The sequence below is a fragment of the Xiphophorus hellerii genome, chromosome 8, assembly GCF_003331165.1.
Source record: "Xiphophorus hellerii strain 12219 chromosome 8, Xiphophorus_hellerii-4.1, whole genome shotgun sequence".
NCBI lineage: Eukaryota > Metazoa > Chordata > Actinopteri > Cyprinodontiformes > Poeciliidae > Xiphophorus > Xiphophorus hellerii.
Genome location: NC_045679.1, coordinates 28,750,059 through 28,774,676, shown reverse-complemented (window position 1 = coordinate 28,774,676; position 24,618 = coordinate 28,750,059). Strand labels below are relative to the sequence as shown.

The window sequence follows — 24,618 nt, the reverse complement described above, 5'->3', positions numbered from 1 at the left end:
AAGTAGTCAACTGTTGAAGAGGGCTAACCAAATGGTAGGCAACTGTAAGGCTTGATATTAATTGTAAATACTTTGAACATACTACTTTCTATCTGCCCTGGATATAGACTTTTATAAAAGTAAAAAAAGATCAGACACTGTAGAATACATGATGTGATCTCCAGCTGAATCAGACTGCTGCATTTTAGTAGTATGTTGAAAAATTGTATGACACATCTATCACCTGTACTTTAGTAAATACAGTAATATATTTATTGGTTTTTATGTTTATGCTGTCTAATTAGTGTAATTTTAGATGTTTGTTATAACACCTCCTCTTTTTCTCCTAGCTATTTGTCAGACCAAAGTTGTAAAAAAAAACAAAAACGTTCTTGATGTTTTTTTTACATGATTAATAATAACTGAAAATTGCTGAAGAAATTTGCAAATAAATAAAATGCTAAATGCGTCAGTTGCATGTGGCATATCACTATGATGTTGACTCCAAGAGTGAGTCAATGGACTCAGTCTTGTCCATTGACAGGATCTTTAGATAATTTTGAGAAGCAGATTACCTCTTTTGACCAAATATTTCTTCAATGAGTGCAAAACAAAGGAATATTGACCTTGACCCTTGACCTTTCATTTAATGTCTGATTGCATGTTGCTAGTGTCAGTGTAAAGTCCTGACTGAATGAAAATCATTATAACCTATTTATGTCACACGAAGAACAGCTGAAAAGTTACCGGGTTTATCAACTGCGGTAGCAATTTAGCTCCAACTCCTCCCCTTGTTATTTCTATATTCTTTGCATGTTGAATAAACATTAATGTTGTTTCCACATATCATCTCCAATGTCTGCTGGACTTCAGGTTGCATCGTGTCAGCTGTAATTTCCCCTCAGAAAACACGGAGGAGAATCCGCGCTTTCTGATTGGCTACCTGTCACATTCAACAGGCTGCGTTAACTCTCCCAGTCGGGGAAAACCCCTGATTTAGATCGGAGCGGGATGATCTACCATAACACACCACACAATCTTAGAAAGACCAAAGTTCTAAGATTGTTGTAAGGGGAAAAATAGGAGCAAAAAATCATGTAGTGTGAACTATTGGATCAGGTAGTCGATGTGACCATCTTCTTTATTTAAATCTAATTATTACTGAAGGGCAACATAATATACAGACTTCATAATCTGCACTCTTTTGGTTGAATGCAGTATTTATTTCCACTTTTACTTTATGTTGTTTAGTTGTTTTTTTTCAAGTGAGTTTTTTGTTAATGGAGACTGAGAATCCATTTTATTTTATTTTTGTTTTTGGTTGTTTTGTTTATTTTGTTTATCAGCTCAAGTGTTAAGTGTTCTTTTGAAAATAAAGTGTATCTATCTTTGGCAGGAAATCACATGCATTATTATGTCATTTTCATTAAATCAGTGTAAAAAGGTCTTCAAACAATATTATCGTTTATCGCAATAATTTTTGAGACAATTAATCGTTGAGCAAAATTTGCTATCGTGACAGGCCTAATAATAATGAACTGGAATCTGAACAAAATCCCCTTCTTAATAGACAAACATCCTTAATCTAAGATGACTCCCATCATGAATCCCATCATGAATAATTATTGTTATTTGAATTTTTTTGAAGCATCTGTATAAATTTGGACATAGTCGTAATATTTGTATTTAGATAAGATTGCACTGAATATGGGTCTGAAAGGTTTTTTACGTTTCTCCAACAAAGTGAAATTAACAATACTATTAGATAACAGAGATGGATGAACTGGTGATTCAGGAACTGTTTGACATTTATGTGAGATAATCAAAATCCTTTAAAAAGCCTCACTAGAATGCAGACTGGTCTGTAGGGCAAAACTACAGTCCAGCCAAAAGAATTTAATTTCTTTTTTTCCTTTTCCCATCTAGGTTTTAAAAACTCTTGACAAACTCAGCTTGCAGCAGGGCAACAGTGCAACCAACTGTGAAGCCCCCTGCACAATGGCATGCAATTCTTGTTTTAAAGCCTTTAGAGCAAATGTACATCATCATATAGGTATGATGAAGCCCCTACGTCCTACCATCCTAAATCAGTATGGAATATATGTAGATAATTGAGAGCCCATCATCCATCCATCCATCCATCCATCCATTTTCTGTTCACCCTTTGTCCCTAATGGGGTCGGGAGGGGTGCTGGTGTCTATCTCCAGCTACGTTCCGGGCGAGAGGCGGGGTACACCCTGGACAGGTCGCCATTCTGTCGCAGGGCAACACAGAGACATACAGGACAAACAACCATGCACACACACACTCACACCTAGGGAGAATTTAGAGAGACCAATTAACCTGACAGTCATGTTTTTGGACTGTGGGAGGAAGCCGGAGAACCCGGAGAGAACCCACGCAGGCACAGGGAGAACATGCAAACTCCATGCAGAAAGACCCCGGCCGGGAATCGAACCCAGAACCTTCTTGCTGCAAGGCAACAGTGCTACCAACTGCGCCCTGTGCAGCCCTGAGAGCCCATCATAAATCAGAAAATTGTATCTAAGGACCTACAGAATGATTAGGTCATTTTGTTACCATGAATAGAAAACTGAGAAAAAACAGAAAAATCAAAAGAAGAGAAACCAGCACAAGACACTACCATGAAACATGATAGTTATTGGCCTACTTGTCATTTGTGTTATGAGAGGGCAGCTGGGGGCTGGCCTTGGAGTTTCTCCCTGTTGACCTCGGCCCATCCTCTGATGTCATAGGCCTAGGCCTCTGACCAATCCCTGTAGGCTGCTGCAGGCCGGCTTCCTGCTCCTCAGCACCCAGCACCTGGAGGTAGTCAGCGTGAAATGCAGGCATTAAACACAGGAATAATTCCCATCCAGAGGCAAACTGCAGAGAAACGATGAAGCTGAGCACGTACAGACACTAAGGTCTGGATGACTGCCTCGTCCTGCTGAGACCAGGGTTTGGAAGGACAGCGGATCCTCTTTATAAACAAGTTCTGCCACTTCTGTCTGAGTTCAGATACCAGTGCTGCAGTCTGACAACAGTAGAGCCAACAGGAGATAAGCATAAGGACACGTCTGTCAGAGGCTGGGTAATCTAAACAAACATGAAGATTGTGTGATGAGTCAGTAACAAAGGAAAATCTTCACAGAATGTTCTGATAACATACATGAAGTTTGTCATCCTATGCACTGATTTCAAAATTTTAAAACAATAAGAAGAATTCACCATTATGCTGGGTCCCTTCTGCCACATTTACATTTTGATTCACCAGATAAAACGTTTAAGAACTGATGAAACGCATGAAAAACTCAAAGCTACATGTAAAAGTTTTAAAAACTGGTCTTAAGGCCTCGACATGCTTCATGTGAAGTGCTAAAACCACTTCTCATTAACATAAACGCGTGATGAAAATTGTGTGATTTTGTTTGCAGAAAGGCATCTGCCTGTTGAACTAGACATCAGGCTCAGGTCAAAGTATCTTCACAGAGCTCTGTGCGAAGTGTTGTCTGATTGTTCAGAAGTTTATTTGCTGTACTTACAGTATGCAAATTAGGTATATTTGTACTATTCTTCACTAAATTACTATGATAATAAGACTGGTGAATGGTTAATCACTCCTGGCTATGAACCATCCAGGAGTTAATAGCCAGGAAATCCGTTGTTCACGGAAGAGGCTACCTGGAGAAAAGTGTGGCGCAAGCTCGGTGACCATTTCCTAAAAGCAAAATAGAGAATGTATGGAGGGAGGAGAGACCTCCGCGGATAGAGGCGTGACGTGTACTGAAGTAGGAGGGCTGCCACAGGTGGTCTGCGCTGTTGCATGAAAGGTGTCTGAGAATACGAACAGTCCGAAACCACGTGACTGTGTGTCAGCTGTTCGGCTTTGGATAAAGTATGTCTGGGCCTTTATTTCTTCACCTCTCTCTCGAGCCCAAAGACAAGCCAGTCGTCAATCTTTATCTCCACTAATTCTTCTGTGTCACTGTCACTCATGTCATCCAGAGGATTTTCTGCAGAATAGAACACAGAAACCTGCTTAATTTGCAGAGGCAAGCTTTGTAAAACATCAGAACATTTGATCTTTTTAGGCTTAGGAAGAAATGTTGACGATTTCATGGAGTAATTAACAAATAGATACCAAATCTAATAGTTATTTTTGTTTCTCAGCAATTTGAGACAGAAAGTCGATCAATTAAAAGAAGTGATTTTTAGCACATGAAAAAAATCCTTAACTCAAGAAGAAGATGCAAAGTGATGGGACAGCATATTGATGAGAAGTTAATTTGTTGGTACAAACACCACAAACAGGACCGGTGACAACAAGCTGCCCAAATGGAGGTCCTTAGGTCTTATTTAGATTAGATGGGAACTAAACAGCCCTCACCACAGATCCTGGATTCATATAGTGGAGGAACCCCCACAAAGTCCCACACTGCTCAGAAACACAAAACACATGTGGATGGAACTATCAAAGTACCACAACCTCAGCAAAAACTCTACAAGGCAAACAGTTTGGTGTGCTATTCAAACACCTGGATGAAAATCATCATTTATGTTTCTGTTGGCCAATCAGAGACTTCCTTCTACCAGTAGATCTGTGTAGCTGTTTCAATCATCTATGCTACACTGAATAAGGTCAACCGTGACAGATACCTTCAGAGATACATAAAGACAATTACAAAGTCAATCACCTGAAGAACATTTTTAGGATTAGAGTACTAATGTTCCAGCAAGATCTAGAGATACTCATCCAGGTGTTTATCTTTTTATTACAACTTTCTTTGTTGAATTTTAACAGCTTAATGTGCAATATTAATCATTAGGACAGTGAAAACACAGTAATCATAAATGAGACAGATGTTATGTGCTCTCGTTTCCGGGTGCAGGTTAAAAGTCTAGTGGCATTTTGAATCATTTGGAGACGCTGTATCAAGCAGTAGAGTATGCTCAATTTGTTATTCAAAGTAGCTTAGTTTCTACTTAACTTTTTTTTTCTCGATTTTCATAACTTTATTTAAACATCACAACTTAACTTTTTAAACTAAATATGCTACAGCATCTATCAAGGGGAACAGGAAGATAAAATCCCATTTTGCTGGGAAGCTTTGTCCCTAAAAGTACAGAAAAGAAATTAGTTTCTTTTCTGTACTTTATGCAATTTATGCAATCTTGGACAGAAGAAAAACATATGACTTATGTCGCAAGGTGAGGTTTGACGTCTGTCACCTTGGTCTAGAATTGAAGGAAGCATTTTTAATTAATTGGATTTTGAAAACTGAACTTTCGTTGCTCTAAACTGTTCAAGCTGTAACCTAGCATATGGTGTACTTAGTTGTATGCTGAGAATCAGTGTGATTAAGACTGTACTGCACCTAATTCACCTACAAAGGCAGTTCTGATTTTACCAGATGAGGAAAGTTCAATCACCATTAGTGTTCCATAAATATTACAGGGGGGATTTCTGATTAGGCGTAAGAAATTGGTGGGTCAGCAGGGAAAGTTTTATCTTCTGGAAACAGTGATGTTAAACAGTGTCTAATATGAAAATGACCAAGTGAGAAGTTAGAAGGAGACAAGTTAGATTTTAAAGACAGCTCTGAAAAACTTTAAAAAAACATCTTTGTGAAAATCTCTCATACTTTTAATATCTTTCATGTCAAATCATACGTATGTGTATCATATTAAATTAAAGGATTTCCCAAACATGCATGAAAGAATGAAGGCGACTTTCAGGTATGTTTTTGATGATGGAATAACATTATAAAATGATGTAGAGCTCAAGTCAATTTTACATTCTGTAATTCTGCCCCTTTAAAAAGGCAAAGTGCTTGAAATATAAAAACTTAAATAAGAAAAAAAGATTTTAAAAAAGTCTGACTGATTTACTTACCATTTCTTTTTTGCACAGCACTTTCATGGAGTGTGGAGCTGAGAAGTTTGGTACCACCTCCAAACATGGCCACTGTGATGGAGGTCACCACGGAGCAACAGCGGACACTGGCCATCCTGTGACCTCTGCTCATCTCATCATAGATCAACCAGTCTGTGGGGAGGGTCTGACCTGATTTGGAGCTGTTGTTCTAAACACAATGAACACAAAGGATCATATGCCTAAGAATCCTTTCTTTAACACAGTTCATATCTCATAATCATAGAAAGAATGATTAACCAGTTTCAGACAAGCACATACTAACTCAAAAATGCAATCTGATTAAAACAGCTGAATATTAGGAGGAAAGGTTCACCATATCAAAGTCTTTCTTTGGACATTCCAATTTTGTATTCTTAGACAGCCAATGAATCATTCAGGTAACAAAAGGAAGTCTTGAATTTTACAAATGAATGGAGAGAAAGAGGGAAGGGTAGCTTTAACAAGAACAGTTGGAAGAGGATCTAATTGGCAGGTTGAATATTTTGATTTTTAAATTAATTTGGAGACGTCACTGACTGAGGGGAGTGTGAAAGTGAATTAGTAGGGGCAACTAGAAATGGAACATCTTATATTAAAGCAACAGTCAATAGAGGTTGCTAGTGGATATGTGCTATTTTTGAAGAAATAAATGACACAAGAATGTTACAAAAATCAGAGGGATACAGATGGGGAGGAAGTGAATCTAGTGGTTTTGTCAGTGGTGGGATGTACTTGATTACATTTTTCATGTATCTGTACTTTACTGGAGAGGATTTAATTGTCGGTACTTTTGATTTTTACTCCATTACATTTTACAGTACAGTAAGTACCTGTACTTTCAACTTAACTACATTTCTATGCAGCATTTCGTTACACATTACATCCAAGTCACATTGTGCTTTTTTTTATTTGTTCATTAGTTTGAAAGTGACCAACGGCGAGAGGGGAATTGGTGCTCTGAACCACTGCAAAGTGAGAAAGTATAGTTAGGCCCTCCTTCAAGAAGAGCAAGGCGGGTACGTGACACCTGCAGAATCATTAAAACCCAAAACGGAGTCCACCAATGGTAGTCCTCCAGGAGATCTGAGTCACCCATGGCCTTATTTAAAAGATTTATTCAAGTTAATTGGGTCAAAAAACAACTCCTGGAGATTCCAGTGCCCTCTTTGTCTCCCTGAAAGCATAAACTTCTAGTTTTCAAAAATCCACCGTCGAATCTGAAAAAACATATCGAGGTAAGTTAAGTTGCTAAACGCTGTCTGACTTTTGGGTGTGAAATTGATTTAGGTTAGTGAAGTTTTATGTAATTCTGAGTGTATGTCTGATGGGGCGGGTGGAAAATTTCTCAGTGTAGGAACAGAGCTGGTGAGTCATGCAGATGTAAGCTGATCTTATAATGCTCTGTCGCAGAGTACTGGAGCAGTGCTGTTGTTGGGTGATGGACAATTCAATTAATCTGAAAGTCATTTTTGCATGCATAGGGAGAACATGCCAATTCCATGCAGAACGAACCCAGACAGGGATTCTAACCCAGGACTTTCTTGCTGCAAGGCAACAGTGCTTTAAGCCTTAAACACATCAAAAACAGAGCGGCAGCTCCATGTGAACTTTCTCTCTCTGATTTTTGTGTTTCGGTGTTGGCAAAATTAAATTCCTACCTCCTTCAACTGCAGCTGGCTCAGGACTGATGTGGGATGGAAATGAACCTTCTTCTCTCTGTTACTGGAGAGCAAAGAGGTCTTCTTGTTGACATGAACCATGTTTGGATACATTCCAGCCACCAGGGCTGCTTTCACGACAGCCCAGTTTTCAGAGTTTAGATTAACATCACGGATGTCGCTGCCCCCACGGGCGCGCACAAAACCTGGCCGACCAAAGAAAAGGCTCCATTAGCAAAAATAACCTAAGTGCTTATAAAATTTATAAATATTGCATATGTCAACATGCCAGGGGCTAAAACACAAAGAAATGGACAGGAGGAACATTTCTAAGGCAAACTATTGCCAATTCTGAATTTTTGATGTCCCTTCTCAAGTAAAAAGTCCAAAATGCTTGAAAATTTAAAATTAATTATTTACTGTGTGAAACATCCATCCATCCATCCATTTTCTAACACTTGTCCCTTAGAGGGATCGGGAGGGCTGCTGGTGCCTATCTCCAGCTAACGTTCCGGGCGAGAGGCAGGGTACACCCTGGACAGGTCACCAGTCTGTCGCAGGGCAACTGTGTGAAACAGTTCCCCACAATAATACTACGACACCAAAGTTCAGATCAGACAGTTCGACATAAATGTCCACATACACCATTAACTTAAGATCACACAAAGTGTTCCTAGAGAAAAGATGCAAAAAACCTCAAATTACATTTTAAGTACCGTATTTTAAGTATTTTTGCTGTCACTGTTCAGTGGTTTTCATTTGATTCTAACACTTTGCAGAGTATGAATAAAATGAGAGGAAAATAAAAGTCAAACTCACCAATAGCACGAAGTTGTCCTAACAGTTGTGTCCTCATGCCAAGAATCATGTCCATGGTAGACTGGGACAGGAAGTTCCTTTCACAGAAGGATCTCTCCCAGCCTTCACTGCGAGCTTTCTGCCATGCCTAACACAAGGGAGGTTTAAATTTCTCCCACTGTGACATTCAGCTCAGCTTGACATATTTTCATCAAATTAGAGCAGAGATTGGAAAGACTACTAATAGTTGGTATGGTGGACCTCATCTCTTCTCAGGGTACGTCACTATTAATGTAACTGGATAACACGTCTGGGACAGTTTCTCTTTGCAACACACTTTTTGTTTGGTGTAAGAAATCGAGTCTTTTCAAGTTGAAGGGGTAAAATTACCATGAAGTCATGAGTCATTGGTAGAAATTAATGACTCATTCAAAATGACAATTTTATCAAGATTTTAGTTGAGTTTAACCATAATTTCAATTCAAAATGAAATTATCATTTTGAATTTTGATTTGATGAAGTTGACATTTTGAATTTTGATTTGGTGAAATTGAAATTTTGAATGTATCCCTCGACTCCAACGCACATGACCCAAGTCCACATCTGTGCTGTTTAGCACAAAAGTATTCTGGAGGCTTTTGTCACATCATAAATAACCTCACTGACCCTTTACTCTTTACTGGCTGCCTTCGCCACAGTAGATGAGGAGGATTAACACATTAGTTCCGTAAAACATTTGGCGATGTCCTGGTCAGCCATGTAGAGATGGAAAGCTGCAGCCTATCTGACATATTTAAAGGCTTTCAGGCATCATGTGTTGTTTTAGTTTGGAAAAGATTAACTGCTGTAAATCACTCTCAAGTATTTTTTATGAGATCTGTGGTCCATTGCTACTCTTCAGGTCAATAATATGTCTACTGTGATTTGATACATGTTGTGTTCGTTTGGTCATGTGTCTCCCAGCATGTGTCTTACAGCAGACTAAAGAAGTAAACTTCAGCTGTTTCATGATTTAAAAAAAAGAAAAAGCACAAATTTCTGACTTCTGTCCTAAGCTCAGCCAAAATCATTTGTTTTAGGTTGAATTTATTTACATTCTGAGTTTAAACACACTTTCAAAGTTGAAACACAAATTTCTAATAATAATAATAAAACTTACAATACATGACAACTTTAATGAGAGCATTCTTTTTAGCCAGAAAGAAAAAATTCTTTGTTTTTACTACATTGTTAATTTGTTGGTATTCCCCTTGTACTTTATTTTCAATTGTGAATAAGAAAAAGATTTAGCATCAGTAGTGAAAAAGGCAAACATCTGTACCTGGAAAGCTCTGAGCAGGGCCATGTGGTCACTGAAGGTGTTGGACGTGAAACGTTTGCGGCTCTGCAGAGCAGCTCTTTTCTGGGAGCTTTCAGCAGGGAGGGTAAAAGGGTCACGATAGGCCAGAGTACAGGCAATGGTGAGAATGGGGTCCAGACACTTGAGCACAACAGCACACAACACCATTTTGCCCAGGTGGGGCTCCACAGGTAGATCAGCCAGGTGGAAGCCCAGGTCGGTTAAGTCTTCATTCTGGTCCAGAGCATCTATTGTCTGAGAGAAAGGTTGGCAAAAGCAATGCACCTTTACAGGCTGGAATACATAAGTGGGCACACCGGCTCATTAGCATGCATTCACAGCCACTTCATTATCAGTAGAATGATAGATCTTGGGAAAAACATTTTACTTTTAGCATCTGGACAGCACTCTGGATTGCATGTGTGGGAGGTGGCTGTGGAGCTTTAGATAAGAATTCAGCAACGGGGCAGGATGAAGGAGCCAACAGCTTGGTCTGTAGACACAATTCCTGAAAAACACAATGATACCTTTCACTTAATGCCCTGTCTGTTCTAGAGCTTCTGAGTTTGCATGACCTGCGAACAACTGCTAAAATCCTCCAAACTCTCACTATCAGAGTTTATTCTTCATTTTTCATGACTCAGCTTTTCACATTTTCTAGTCATTTAGAGCACTTTTTACATCCTAGAAAAAATCTCTAGACATGACATTCCTTGTAAGGGGTCCGCTGTAAGAAAATATGTTTTAACCCTGCATTTTTCTGAAAATGTTCCTACTATAGACTTTTAATCTGCTGAGTAACCTGAATAGCAATCACAACAACATTTCACACTTCCACATGATTGTATCATATTAGGAGCAAATAAAAGCACTGCTCAGAGTTGTTGCTGTACTGATAAATATAAAGGTAGTGTGTACCTGTAGTGGCATCCGCAGCAGCTGTGGAACCTGAAACTCTTGCATATTGTTGAATCTGAGACGACTGAAGAGATGGAAGCAAACCCCAGGTCTACAGCGGCCAGCTCTGCACAGAGACCGAACTGAAACTGAGCTGGAATACTTTTTTAAATTAAAATGTTTACATAAAGTAAGATTACTATGCCTAGAAGCACTTATAGAAAGGCTGGATGATTTGTTGTGGTTTTGTATGACTCTTCTTGCTTCTGAATCCAGAACATCTGAGTGCAGGCACAGCAGCATGGGCGGGCATTGCAGACCCACAGAGTCAGCTTCCGGACTGGAAGCTGTTTGTTGTTTTTACCTTAAAGTGGCCAACTCTCTGTTATTCCTATATCGATTTGATACAGCAGGACAGTGGTGCCCAAAGTCAAGTCGAGGACCGGCATCCTACATGTTTTAGTTCTCTCCCTGGTTTAACACACCTGGATCAAATGATAGCTCATTACAGGCCTAAGAAGAACATTGACATGCTAAAAAGGTTGTTGCTACAACCAGGGAGGGAACTAAAACATGCAGGATGCCGGCCCTCGAGGACCGACTTTGGGCACCCCTGCAGTGGAAGCTTCCGCACTTCCCATATCTGTGCCTTCTGACACTTTTTTTCAGCAGTTAGCACTGTTTAATCTGTTGTTAACACATCGTAACATGTTTTTCCGAGCTGCCTTTAAACGCAACATGAGCGTTAAGACGCTCCTGCTGGGTTTATACTTGTGCGGTAGTGATGGGCTATCTGAAGCCAGGCTTCGAGGCGTGTACCAAGTAAAAAGGAGGCGTGTCAGATGAAGCCCCACTTCGATGCTTGTGTCGTCTTGCTGAAAACCACTTGACTGGCAACAAACGACGCTTCGCATTGCATGGGTAACATGACTGTTTCATTTTGCGTTTCGGTTTTCAAAATAAAAGCTTGATGAGCCGTGCTGCTTCATGACATGGGTTATTGTATTTGATCGCGCATCAGAGGAGTATTTGTCTTCAGCAGTGGCCGAAATAAAAGGAACCTTTTATAGATCATGTGTATTAATGATTTTGATGATGGCACTCATCAAAATGTAATGTTTGTTACCGGTTTTCTCAATTGTTGATTATGGTATAGTTTGTGACTTTATATTTGTGTGACTTTACTTTGAAACTGCATTGTTGCCAAAATGTGCTACACAAATAAACTTGATTGAAATGGAGCCAGCAAGAGGAAAAATCTGACACCTGGGAAGACTTTGAGATGATCACTTGCAATAAGATTCTTAAATAAAAATAATTAACCCCTTCACCTCCAAAATTATCACCTTTTTGAAATTTCCGCTATTTCGTTGTTCTACAAAGATATATCAGTCTTGCACAGCAGAAACAGACTTAAAGCTGTTGGAAGAGTAAAATTCTGGCCTGATAAATAAAAATATAAGGGATCAGAGAGCCAACTAGAAATCCAAGAAAAAGAGAATTTTTGAAGAATTTTAGTTTTTCAGGAGGCAAATCAAAACTCAAAGAATACTGTCTGCCCAACAAGCGCCGCACTCCAAATACACTAAAACAAATGTCTGTTGTCAAATCAGTCGATGACAAAAGAAAACAACCACTGACAGTCAACATACAGTACAGACCAAAAGTTTGGACACACCTTCTCATTGAATTCAATGAGAAAGTGTGTCCAAACTTTTGGTCTGTACTGTATATCAGGATTGGCTACAAATGATTTTAACAACTAAAAAAGATTAGTTAAATAGGATTTAATTGACTCTCCTGTTACTAAACATGAGTTTGACAAAAACTTTGTGACAATATTGCATTTACTAATTTTTTTAAGTATGTCCATCTGAGTGACAAGGCTGCCACAGTTTCAACAGCAGATGTTACTACTGAGAAATGAACCACCGAGTAATGAACCTTTGGGTGAAGCAAAGGGCTGGGATGCTTCATTGCTTCACGAGGCTTCATTTGACCATCACTATTGTGCGGCAGCGAAGGAGACCTGCTGTTACGGTCACTGACCTCTAGGGGCTCTCTTCATGAGAGAGCTCTCTCTTTGTGTTTCAGTTCTACCTGGCTGCCAAAGGTGCAATGTGTTGGAGCTCGTCAGCCATCCCATAAAGAGCTTCATACCAGAGATGTCAGGGCCCTTTTTTCCCTGGGAATTGATCTGAAGTGATCCTGTCTGTGAGCTGACTGTTTGTGGGGACTTAAATGATTTTGCTGTGAGCATATTGTGAAGAATCAAGTGTCTAACTAAAGTAGTGTTTCTATTCACAGTGGAAGCTGGTAGGGGTTCTCTGCCATTTTGTTTAACTGTTTTCTCCTGTTTCGTGGTTAGCCAGGGAGTTCAAGTTTTGTACTTTTTTTTTCAGTTCTCCTCTAAAAAGTGTTTATTATTTTATAATTAAAAGGGGGGTGTTTTGTTTGTTGTTTTGGCCTTGGAGACCCTGAAGCTTAAAGCTTCACTGTGTTTGCTGCCTCCTGTGATTGAGGTTTTACCTGAACTGTAAAATCTTTTGCTACTGAAACCAACTGTTTAGATTACTGATTTGTGTGTTACACCCAGTGCCAGAATTTACCCTTCGTGGTCTTGGCGAGGGGTTGTAATACTTGCTGCTGCTGTGCAGAGCTGCTCAGGTGTGTTAGAATCATGGCAGCAAACCAGCAACCAAACCAGACTTTGGAAAAAGTCAGTTAAAAAAATGATCTCATTATACTGGCTCTTAGCAAATTATTTTGATAATCCTAACTAGTCTGTTATCAATTATCAGAGACATGACCACCACTGAACAAGAAACTAAAGTTAAAACATTATATCCATGTTGGCTATAAAATATCTGAAGACAGATTTTTCTAAGGGTTTTATGGATTGATGAGAAAAGAGTTTGTTTTACTGGAAATCAGTTATCTGGTGAGGGCTGACCATTTTGGGAATGACTGGAAGCTCTCTAGTTGTTCAATCATAAAATCAACCCTAATTGTGCACACAGTGTACACACACACAATACACATAAGCATGCAAAAATAACATGGCAGGTTGTCCTGCCACAAATGACTAAACAAGAGCAGGTTGTAGCATAGAAATACAAATATGTGCATTTCCCTTGTTTCGTACTTTTATGGATGACGTAATAGTGATGCTAAATTTAATGTACAACTTTCAATCATAGTATTCCAGTGGTTAGTTTGCCACATGTCAAAGTCACCTAACACCAAGTTGCCCACTTATCAGGGTGTTGGTGTATGGTCTCACACAATGCCAATTTTTAAGATTAAGGCAAGGTTGAAATGGGATTCAGTCTAGGAAAAAGTAATATTCCAATCTTACCTTCCTTTTCTTTGCAAAACACTGGCTTTTGAGATCCAAACCGTCTTTAACATAGAAACCCGACTCAGTGTATCAAAGGACTTCTACAACAGAAAAACCCACACAAACAGAATTAAAACAAACTAAAACAACCTGGTTACCACTGGCTTATTATCTTTTTCAGTGTTTTTCTGGGACCAGTACCTCTTTGATCTTTCCTGAATCAATAACGAAGACCACATCATCAATAGTAATGCTTGTTTCAGCAATGTTAGTAGAGAGAATCTGAAAAGAAGAGCAGAAAGAAAGCTGGTTAATGCCCATTCATTTGTTTACTCAAAAGCATATATATACAGTATATATACTGTATATATATATATATAGATATATATCTATATATATATATATACTAATACAGTATAATATAAGCTAAATTAATCAGTAAGTATAGATAGATAAGTATAGATGTGCTTCCATTTTCCAGCATACAGCAGAGAGGAGTGAACAAAGTGACTCACTATCTTCCGGACACCAGATGGAGCTGGCTTCATGGCTCTTTTCTGATCCAGAGTCTGCATGTCAGAATGCAGAGTGAAAACCTGGTAACTGAGAGGTAAGACATATCAACCCCACAAGCAAGGCCTAGTGGTGCAGGTCAATACACTCAGAACAAACAGTGATAAAACACCTTATATAGAAAGATTTACAAATACAGAGAGTTAGTCCAATTCAGAGAAACTTGCCTTGTGCCACTAAATGTGTCTGGCTCTTGAGTCAAACATTGTTCAGAATAAAACTATATCCACAGTCCAGTATATAACAACTGGTAAAGAACTAAACAATTAACAAATGTATTCCCTAATCTGCAACAGTAAGTGGTAATGTCCTTTTTTCAAATGGTTTTGAGTTCATAAATCACAGCGGATTATAACCAGTTCAGCAGGTGATCAGTTGTTACTAAGTGAAGAAATGATCTTTACAGACCTGCACATTGCATTAGTTCAAGTCCCTAATAATCTCTGTATAGTTGCACTTCTCCTATATCCTTGATGTAGAGAGTGGGTGTGCTGCGAGTCCCTGAGGGAGTCCCAGTCTGTGTCAAGAGAGGCTACATGTACGAATCTCTGCAGCATTGCTGCTCATGCAACCATCAGAGCATTCATTTAATACTTATCACTGCCTGACTAAAATCACTATGATTAAATTTAGTTAAATTACAGTAATAACCTTTAACAGTTTTTGACAGGTTTTTACAGCTACAAGGTATTATTAGACCTTTGCGATGCTTTCTTTGCCTAATTACCTCTCAGGGTGAGTGGAGAACCTCTTATCATCAATGAGGATGCGATCCTTCAATGACACAATTTCATCATATCCAGGAAGAAATACGAGGACAGCACCTGCAGATCACAAGATAAATTTCACATTACTGCACAGTTTATGTTGTGGTGACTGAAGCTGAACACTAAAGATAACTCACAAACCAAGTATTCTTTACTACCAACAAAGAAAGAAAAAAAACTTCTAAGGGGAAGCGTTGAGAAAGAAAGTAAGCAGAACATAAAGTTAAATTGTCAGAATACTATGCATAACTCCCAAGGTCTTCTGAGTTCCCACAAACAATTGGAAAACTCAAAATCAGATTGAGGAAAAAACCAACTGGCTTAGACTGTGCCTCAGATTTGGGAGAAATTATGAACATTTTAGGAGTGCACCGATAATTTGGCCAGCAGAGAAATTTTCTCCAATTTCCTTAATTTTAGGAGCTTCGCAATAGGCTGATACATACTTACTAACACCTGGACAAGGAAAGTGGCACTGCCAGGGTTAGGCTCTCTTCCTGCAAAAACCTACCAGAATGAGAGAGGACTCCTGCCTGGTTGATTGGTTTTCCAGCTACCTCTCCGACAAACTACAATTTGTCCGGATAAAGGACATCATGTCTGACACTGTGGTCACCACCTGAGGGTACGATACTCTCACCCATCCTCTTCAACCTATACACCTGGGACTTCTGTAACAACTTTGAAATGTGTCACAACCAGAAGTATGCCAATGACACTGCCATCATAGGGCGCATCAAAGACAACAAAAAGACTAGAGGAGTCTGATGTGGAACTTTGTTGTCTGATGTCATACAAACAGCCTGCAGCTAAACACATCCAAGACAAACAAACTGGTCATTGACTTCAGGAGGGACAGAGGCAGCCCAAGACCGGTTCTGACAGGAGGGGAGGGAGTGGAGATCGTGCAGACCTATACATATCTTGGTCTGTGTTTGGACAACAAACTTGACTGGACAAGTAACACCAAGCAGCTACAGTATATAAGAAAGCCCAGACCAGGATGTACTACCTGAGGAGGCGGAGATCTTTCAACATCTGCAGAAAGATGTTGAGGTTGTTTTATTAATCTGATATTGCCAGCACCTTGTCATACACTGTTGTGTATGACCAAGCTTGGCCAGACTGGTCAACCAGCCAGTTTGGCTAAGCTTTTAATGCTCTAATGTTTTAAGTGTTTTTATGTATACCTAGGAGTGTTGTACATGGGAAACGGATGACAATTTTCCTGAGGGAAAATCTTAAATCTGTCTATCCATCTGTTTGTCTAGAGCAGGGGTGCCCAAAGTCGGTCCTCGAGGGCCGGCATCCTGCACGTTTTAGTTCTGTCCTTGGTAGTACTAACAACCTTTTCAGCATGTCAATGTTCTTCTTAGGCCTTCTAATGAGCCATCATTTGATCCAGGTGCGTTAAACCAGGGAGAGAACTAAAACATGCAGGACGCCGGCCCTTGAGGACCGACTTTTGACACCACTGGTCTAGAGCTTATCCATTGATCTTATAAAGGATCTGTAAGTAAGCAACTACCCAATTTTAAGAAGGCTGATTGACAAACCTGCCCACCAAGTCTCATCTGCATGTACTGTAAATATAGGCAACTATAGCTTGCAAACTTAGCAACTTTGTTGCTACATTTACTGGCTCTTCAGACAAAAAAATTGTAATCATAATCTCAAGGTCAGGCTTTTTAAAGATCTGTGTTCAGCCAAAAAACTGCAATCGGTGCACCCCTGAAAAATGTAATTGTGGTCATGAAGCAGATTAATGAATGCTGCCTTTGCGTAAAGAGTTTCAAGTTCCACCATCTCTAGACCGTATTATCGCTTTTGGTATATGATGAGCAAATTACCACTACAAAGCAATCAATACTTGAAAAGTGAAAACCTACAATTTTCATGTTTGTTTGATGAAAAAACAAAACTGTACAAAGAAAACTCAGAATAAAAACTGTAGTCATGAAATAAGTATATACTTCTTATCTTTTTTCAGACTGATTTCATCCTACCATTATTTTATGTATCCATAATCAGCTACTGCATATAGTAGTAGAGATTTTTCATTATGTGCATATTGTTCAGTTTTTCTGCAGTCACAGAACACAGAACAGTCTCAGGCATAACACGTTTTTACTAACTTGTAATACAGAGGTCCAAAAAGCAAGCTGTGAGATTGCAAATGAACCCAGAGTGTAAAAAAACTGTTCAAACTGGATGGAAGGGGTTTGTCTGCCTCAATGCTAAACCTCACCCTCATTAGTGGTGGTGCAGATGTTGTGGAGCAACGTCATGATGAGATCCAGGTCCACCCGCTGGTCATCAAAGCTGTAGTGGTACTGTTTGAGGAGCTCTTGTTCTTCACTGCTCAGCTCTGTAGGACTGTACTGTACCAACGCTGATTCCTCCAGGCTGCTCACTTCCCCCAAAGGTCTGCACAGAAACAAAATAACTTTTTTGCTTTTAACTGTTTATAGTATTTACAATTATCCTAAAAATATATATAAGTAAACATTCATGTACTTCTGCAGAAACCAGGCTTGTGTTTTGTTCATGTGCTGATGTAACTCCAGGAATCATCCCAGCAATATAAGAGGCAGATAGGGCAGCAGGCATGACTAGCGCAGATCAGGGATCTTCAGTTTCTTTGAAAATGGTGAAATACATGGTTGCTGAATTTGGTTTGTGATGGGGGAGGCAATTTTAGGAAAGGCCAGAAAACACACATCCCTTTCAGCCATTTTTAGGTTAACAACTAAAAAAGCTACAGTTGGCTCACAGGCTTAGTGCAAAACAGATAATCCCAATGTTTAGATTAGAACTGCTTTCTAATCTTGAGATTTCCAAAATCTCAAGATTTTACTTGAGATTTACTTGAGATCATATTCCTGCACAGTTTATGCAGGAAAAACTGCATAAACTATGAAGTTTTTTATTCCAGCGTTTTGTACCTGTGGCACATCTAAAAACTACAGGACAGTGGCCCTTGAGGACTGGAGTTTGACACCTGTGCTGTAGTTTAACCATTATTTTTGGTGTAGCAACCCAAGATCATCATTGACCCCCTTTTAGCCCTCTTTAAAAACTTTCTGGATTCACCCCTGCTCAATAGTTTTAACGGGGCATTTAATAAACATTAATATTCAAGCATTAATTCAAATTAAACCTTACTTAAAGGTTAAAAACAGTGGGTCTGATGCATCATAATAAATATCATTATTAATTTAATCTCTCGTATGAGTCTCTCTTTCTGATTTTTCTCACTTTTGTTCTGCAGTAGAGAAATCACTAGATATCTCAAATCCACAACCTGCCACTCTTGAGCGTCACCGCGATGTGCACAGCATTGATTGTGTTAATGTGACCAGAACCAGTTTGCTTTGCCCCTTAGTGTCACCAGAACCTGTTGCGCTAACTCCGACATATGTTTGCTTTTATCTTGCGCAGCAGTAGCAGCTTGCTCTGCTTCACGTTATGCTGCTTTTTTTAGTCCTGCCTTCAATGAGTGTGAGAAATTTTGATATCAAAGAGATATGATCCGTCAAAAAGCTGCATGCGGTTTGAGAGCCGCAAGTTCACCACCCCTGGACTAGCATTCCATTCTGGTAGAATTGGTTCCAGAATGGTTTATAATTCAGTTGGAAATTCACAGTGAAGAAACCCCTGAATTCTACAATCGGAGGCCAGTGTCAGACACCAGCAGCCAGTCTGAGGTAGCTTTTCAGAATAAAACATCTGTGCTGCGATCTTAATTAATGAGCCTCTAGGGTTAAAGGTCCAAACTCTGTTCCAAGAGCGGTGACACCAAAGTCCTATTCAGGACCAAAAGTGAATCCCTTTTCAGTTGTATTGTGTTAGTTCAAAGTGGCCAGAGCTATCGAACCAAAGGAGGCTATTTAGAGTTCATTCCCTTGTTTTCCTCTCCAAGCGTAAGGTCAGATGTTTAGATCTCCAAAATGTGCACTGAAAATCTCAAGAGTTCATTTCAGAAAAGTAGAAACACCAGTTCCATCTTTATGAAGCATATAAAGTCATTCTGAGTTCACTTCAGATTTTCTCTTTAACTGATTAGATTTCATGTCTGCTGATGCTGTTTAGGTTTCTTTCCTTAATTAATTAATTCAGTTAATTATTAAACATCAATCCATCCACTATAAAACACACTTGGGTCACAAGGAGAGCTGGTGCTCATCTCCAGCCATCAACTGGTGAGAGGCAGGATCCACTCAGATCAGGTCGCCAGTCCATCGCATAACATAACAGTATCATTTCTAATAAGATAATTAGTGATTCTATTAATCGCTGGTAGGCCTGTCATGATAAACAATAAATCAATAAGTGGCATTATAAATGAAAATTATCAACCTCATTTTAATTTATCGGTTTTATCATTTCTTCCTGCCTTTTTCTCTTTCTATTGATGACACTGAATGAAAAAAGGCTCAATTCCGGTGCTCTCCATGACCCCTCCTGTAAGTGAGTAGTGAACTGTTGCATCAGGTACTCTGATATGCCCATCTTCTCCATCTAAATCTAATGATTATTGAAGGGCAATATAGTATACATACTTCAAAATTGTACTCTTTTGGTTGAATGTAGTCTTTATTTCCACCTTGGTTTTATGTTGTGTTTAGTTTTTATTCAAGTAATTTTTTTGTTAACGGAGACAGAGTCCATTTTATTTTTGTTCCTGGTTGTTTTGTTTATTTTGTTTTCCAGTGTTAAGTGTTCTTTTGAATAAAAAATGTATTTATTTTTTGCAGACTGTGCTTGCATTATTATGTCATTACCATTACATCAGTCTAAAATTGTCTTCAATCATTTTTGAGACAATTAGTCGCTCAGCAAAATTTGTTATCGTGACAGGCCTAGTCACTACATCCATTATAATAATAAAACTCACTAATGAAGTCTCAATAATGTTATTCTGGCAATAAATATATTGTTAGGATACATTCATCCCATTCCTTCTGACAAAGTATGCAACTATGACTCATTGATGAAGTGGAAGGATGACTTTTCAGATCTGTGATCAAACATTTGAGACTGATTAGAATTTCTGATACATTATAGTTGAGTAGCTCCGCTGGTTGTGACCTCTAATGATCCACTGCTTATGGACCATTAGCTCCTGTCTACACTGTTCAATAGACTCACATTGAAGACTTGAGGATATCCATTGCTTCTGTCTGCTGGAAGTGTTTAGCAAAGTCTAAAGCAGTCCTGAAAAGAAATGTAAAAAAAGAGTCATATGTCTCTAACAGTTTTTAAATGTTTTCATCAAAGCAAAGTTAATAGACTATATTGTGACAACATCTACTCCATTATTCAAGTTATCCGTCTTTTGAGTTGGTACCATTGGCCTACTTTTAATTACAAATATTAAAACCCACTTTAATCTGTGTAATCAAAGCTTTGCGTTATAGGAAAGAAATGTGTGCCTTCCTACCACCCGTTAGATGCCTTCATGTTGATATCAGCACCCATACTGAGCAGCTGCTGCATTTGTGGAAGGAATCCCCGCGCTGCTGACACCATCAGCGCCGTGGAGCCGGTCTCACTGTGCATGATGTCCACTGAACCACAATTCAGGACAGAAGAGAGTTCCTTCACCCAAATCTGCTTTCATTATGCATTACTTTACGTATAAGAGTGTATGCATCTGTTTTGGTTTTGTACTGACATCCAAGCGTCATCTTTATTCTTCGGTATTAAGTCTCCATATTTACAATAAAGTTGGTATTTTTACAGACATAACCTACGGCTAATGGCATTCTTGAAATAAAATTTATCAGAGAACAGTACATTCATAGTTCAGCTTACACATTAGTTCACCCTATGTTGCTACTACTCTGATCGTTGTCACAAAAGCACTAAATAACATCCAGTTCTCTCTAGATTCCACCAATTTCAATGTTTCTAATTGAGATTTTATGTAATAATAATTAAGGCAAAATTTTCTATACATCAAGATCTGCTGTATGTGTGGACAGTCATGTCTTGAAAAGTATAGTCACTATGCAATACTGGTCCACTGCTCAGATGAAGGACTGACCAGAGCTATGTGAGACCGTTCAAAGTGTGGGATATAGTTTTAGAATCTAAATTTGCTTTAACCTTCCTTACTTCCTCCCTGATCTGTCTGCTGTGTTCTTTACATCATATGTAATGTTATTAAAGCTTCAAATTAAATGTAGATTAGTGTATGTAGACAAGTTAGATGTGAAGAGAGAATCTTACCAGGGACATTTTCATGAAGAATGAGGTTGAAGAGCTGACTGAAAGCCTTCTGGTCTTTATGCAGGAAAATGCTGGAAATGCAGGAGTCCATCTCCCGCAGCAGCCACGGTTCAAGCTGCTCTGTGTCATTTTCGTTCTGTGACACATAACAAAATGTTCACAGACAACGTGTTCTGCTGACAGCACTTCACTAAGATGGTGAAAAACATAAGAGAAATATGGAAAACTTGTTCCGGCTTTCTGGAGTTATTTCAAAGTTTTACATAGGAAGAACTCACTGTTTCTCTCATTTTCAGTCCAGTTTTAGGATCCATATTGTGCAATGTGCACATAAAGTGGACATATGCTTTTAAATCCTTCCTTTTCAAATGTGAGTCATTCACTTATGATCTGCAATGCTTTGGTCTGAATTCCTGGTTATGGTGGTTCCACGGACCCCTGGTTTACTCTGTTCTGAGGCGTTTTAGAGCAACTCGTTTTCTGCGTTTTTTGTTTTTTTTCTTAATAAGACTGAGACATTTCTCATTTCTATTTTATTTATTTTTTTGTTAAATCTAAAAGGTAGGTTTAAATACAGTCACACAAAATCCAGACATATCTGACACCTTTCAGTGTCAGATATGTCACCTTTCAGTGGATCATTAGCTGTTATTACCTAAAGGTTCATCTGAACTTTACCTTGTTTAAAAGCTGTTCATAAAACTGTGTTAAAGTTCTTTTAATAAACTGAATGAAAAAAATCTGAAAAAGTTGTGACTTTTCAAAAGGCTGCTATAATAACAAAACTTAGCTTTGATTAAAAGCTTGTTCCCTGCTAAATTGTAAACATTTTTAAACTTTTTACTTTCGCATTTAGCACCGACATATAGGCAGGTTGCAGTATTAAAGAAAATGGCTACAAGGACTGAGTGGAGAGCTGACAAGGCACAGGCAACTAATGATAAAAATCTCTTTAAAGTGTGAAAAACTTCTGGCTTCTTGAAAACAAAATATAAAGAAATGTTGCATCACAAAAAGGCCTTTGCAAAGTATTGTAAACATGTTGTTTTATGAAAAAAATGTGAGTAAAATCTTGTAAGTTCCATAGTATTTTGTAAACACCCCAAAAAGATTACACAAACCTTAAGTCTAAATGTTGTTTCTCTTACAGTCTCTTTTCGTCAGTGTGAAGAAAAAAATGTTAAAATTAAAATACATGAGGTGGCAGTAGGCCTGTCACGATAGCAAATTTTGCTCAACGATTAATTGTCTCAAAAATTATTGCGATAAACGATAATATTGTTTGAAGACCTTTTTACACTGATTTAATGAAAATGACGTAATAATGCATGTGATTTCTTGCCAAAGATAGATACACTTTATTTTCAAAAGAACACTAAACACTGGAACTGATAAACAAAATAAACAAAACAACCAAAAACAAAAATAAAATGGATTCTCAGTCTCCATTAACAAAAAATGTACTTGGAAAAAAAACTAAACAACATAAAGCCAAAGTGGAAATAAATACTGCATTCAACCCAAAGAGTGCAGATTATGAAGTCTGTATATTATGTTGCCCTTCAGTAATAATTAGATTTAAATAGAGAAGATGGGCACATCGACTACCTGATCCAATAGTTCACACTACATGATTTTTTGCTCCTATTTTTCCCCTTACAACAATCTTAGAACGTTGGTCTTTCTAAGATTGTGTGGTGTGTTATGGTAGATCGTCGTTGCCGCTCCGATCTAAATCAGGGGTTTTCCCCGACTGGGAGCTTTAAGGACACGCGGCAGGAACAAACCCGATCGAACAGTTATACCTAGGATTTCTGTCGGCTAATGAGTGGTCTCTCAGGTTTTGAAAATGGGCCGACAATCGGCCGACAGATCTAAGATCGTGTAAGATCGATCGATAATTAAAATGACGTCGATAGTTTTAATTTATCGTACGATTAATTGATTTACCGTTTATCGCGACAGGCCTACGTACGATAAATTAAAACTATCGACATCATTTTAATTATCGGCATTATCGTCTCTTCCGGCCTTTTTCTCTTTCTGCTAATGACACTGAATGAAAAAAGGCTCAACTCCGGTGCTCTCCACTGACCCCCCCTTCCTCATTTCCTTAGTGTAAAGCCCACCGCACACTATACGGTCTTAGAGTTGTCGGTCGATTGTCGGCCCATTTTCAAAACCTGACAGATCACACATTAGCCGACAGAAATCCTAGGTATAACGGTTCGATCAGGTTCGTTCCTGCCGTGTGGTGTCCAACAATGGGCACAAAATAATGGCTACAAGTTCAGTGAACTAATTTTAAAACCAGGCATTAATCAATGCTTTACAACAATCTACCTGCAATGCATGTGGCTAGTGTCAGCGTAAAGTCCTGACTGAATGAAAATCATTATAACCTATTTATGTCACGTTAACGAAGAACAGCTGAAAAGTTACCGGGTTTATCATCTGCGGTAGCAATTTTGCTCCAACTCCTCCCCTTGTCGTTTCTATATTCTTTGCATGTTGAATAAACATTAATGTTGTTTCCACATATCATCTCCAATGTCCGCTGGACTTCGGGTTGCATCGTGTCAGCTGTTAGAGATTCCCCTCTGTAATTTCCCCTCAGAAAGCTCGGAGGAGAATCCGCGCTTTCTGATTGGCTGCCTATCACATTCACCAGGCTGCGTTAACAAGCCCAGTCGGGGAAAACCCCGGATTTGGATCGGAGCGGCAACGATGATCTACCATAACACACCACACAATCTTAGAAAGACCGACATTCTAAGTTTGTTGTAAGGGGAAAAATAGCAGCAAAAAATCATGTAGTGTGAATTATTGCATCAAGTAGTCAATGTGACCATCTTCTCTATTTAAATCTAATTATTACTGAAGGGCAACATAATATACAGACTTCATAATCTTTTGGTTGAATGCAGTATTTATTTCCACTTTGGCTTTATGTTGTTTAGTTGTTTTTTTTCAAGTGAGTTTTTTGTTAATGGAGACTGAGAATCCATTTTATTTTTGTTTTTGGTTGTTTTGTTTATTTTGTTTATTAGCTCAAGTGTTAAATGTTCTTTTGAAAATAAAGTGTATCTATCTTTGGCAGGAAATCGCATACATT

General features: G+C 38.7%; 1 protein-coding gene and 1 long non-coding RNA gene across 3 annotated transcripts in view; one reads left to right on the top strand and one right to left on the bottom strand.

The window, feature by feature from the left end:
- LOC116723994 (uncharacterized) lies at positions 1 to 24,277 on the top strand. The gene is made up of 3 exons (XR_004340093.1): positions 1 to 862; positions 19,494 to 19,498; positions 24,087 to 24,277. It is a non-coding gene; the product is annotated as an uncharacterized LOC116723994 (long non-coding RNA).
- The window catches only part of ythdc2 (YTH domain containing 2), a 41,986-nt gene that overhangs the window by 3,095 nt on the left and 14,273 nt on the right, over positions 1 to 24,618 (bottom strand). Inside the window, exons 11-27 of one of the 2 annotated variants that reach the window (XM_032569255.1) lie at positions 21,504 to 21,639; positions 20,713 to 20,839; positions 20,421 to 20,486; positions 17,518 to 17,696; positions 15,230 to 15,326; positions 14,445 to 14,532; positions 14,131 to 14,211; positions 13,948 to 14,030; positions 10,611 to 10,716; positions 10,081 to 10,200; positions 9,675 to 9,947; positions 8,375 to 8,501; positions 7,556 to 7,761; positions 5,877 to 6,066; positions 3,905 to 3,996; positions 2,898 to 3,017; positions 2,652 to 2,803 (exon numbers count right to left, since the gene is read on the bottom strand). In XM_032569255.1, the coding sequence (XP_032425146.1) occupies positions 2,652 to 2,803; positions 2,898 to 3,017; positions 3,905 to 3,996; positions 5,877 to 6,066; positions 7,556 to 7,761; positions 8,375 to 8,501; positions 9,675 to 9,947; positions 10,081 to 10,200; positions 10,611 to 10,716; positions 13,948 to 14,030; positions 14,131 to 14,211; positions 14,445 to 14,532; positions 15,230 to 15,326; positions 17,518 to 17,696; positions 20,421 to 20,486; positions 20,713 to 20,839; positions 21,504 to 21,639 (2,243 nt within the window). The remainder of the gene's footprint in view (positions 1 to 2,651; positions 2,804 to 2,897; positions 3,018 to 3,904; positions 3,997 to 5,876; positions 6,067 to 7,555; positions 7,762 to 8,374; positions 8,502 to 9,674; positions 9,948 to 10,080; positions 10,201 to 10,610; positions 10,717 to 13,947; positions 14,031 to 14,130; positions 14,212 to 14,444; positions 14,533 to 15,229; positions 15,327 to 17,517; positions 17,697 to 20,420; positions 20,487 to 20,712; positions 20,840 to 21,503; positions 21,640 to 24,618) is intronic. The other variant, XM_032569256.1, reaches the window with a different exon arrangement.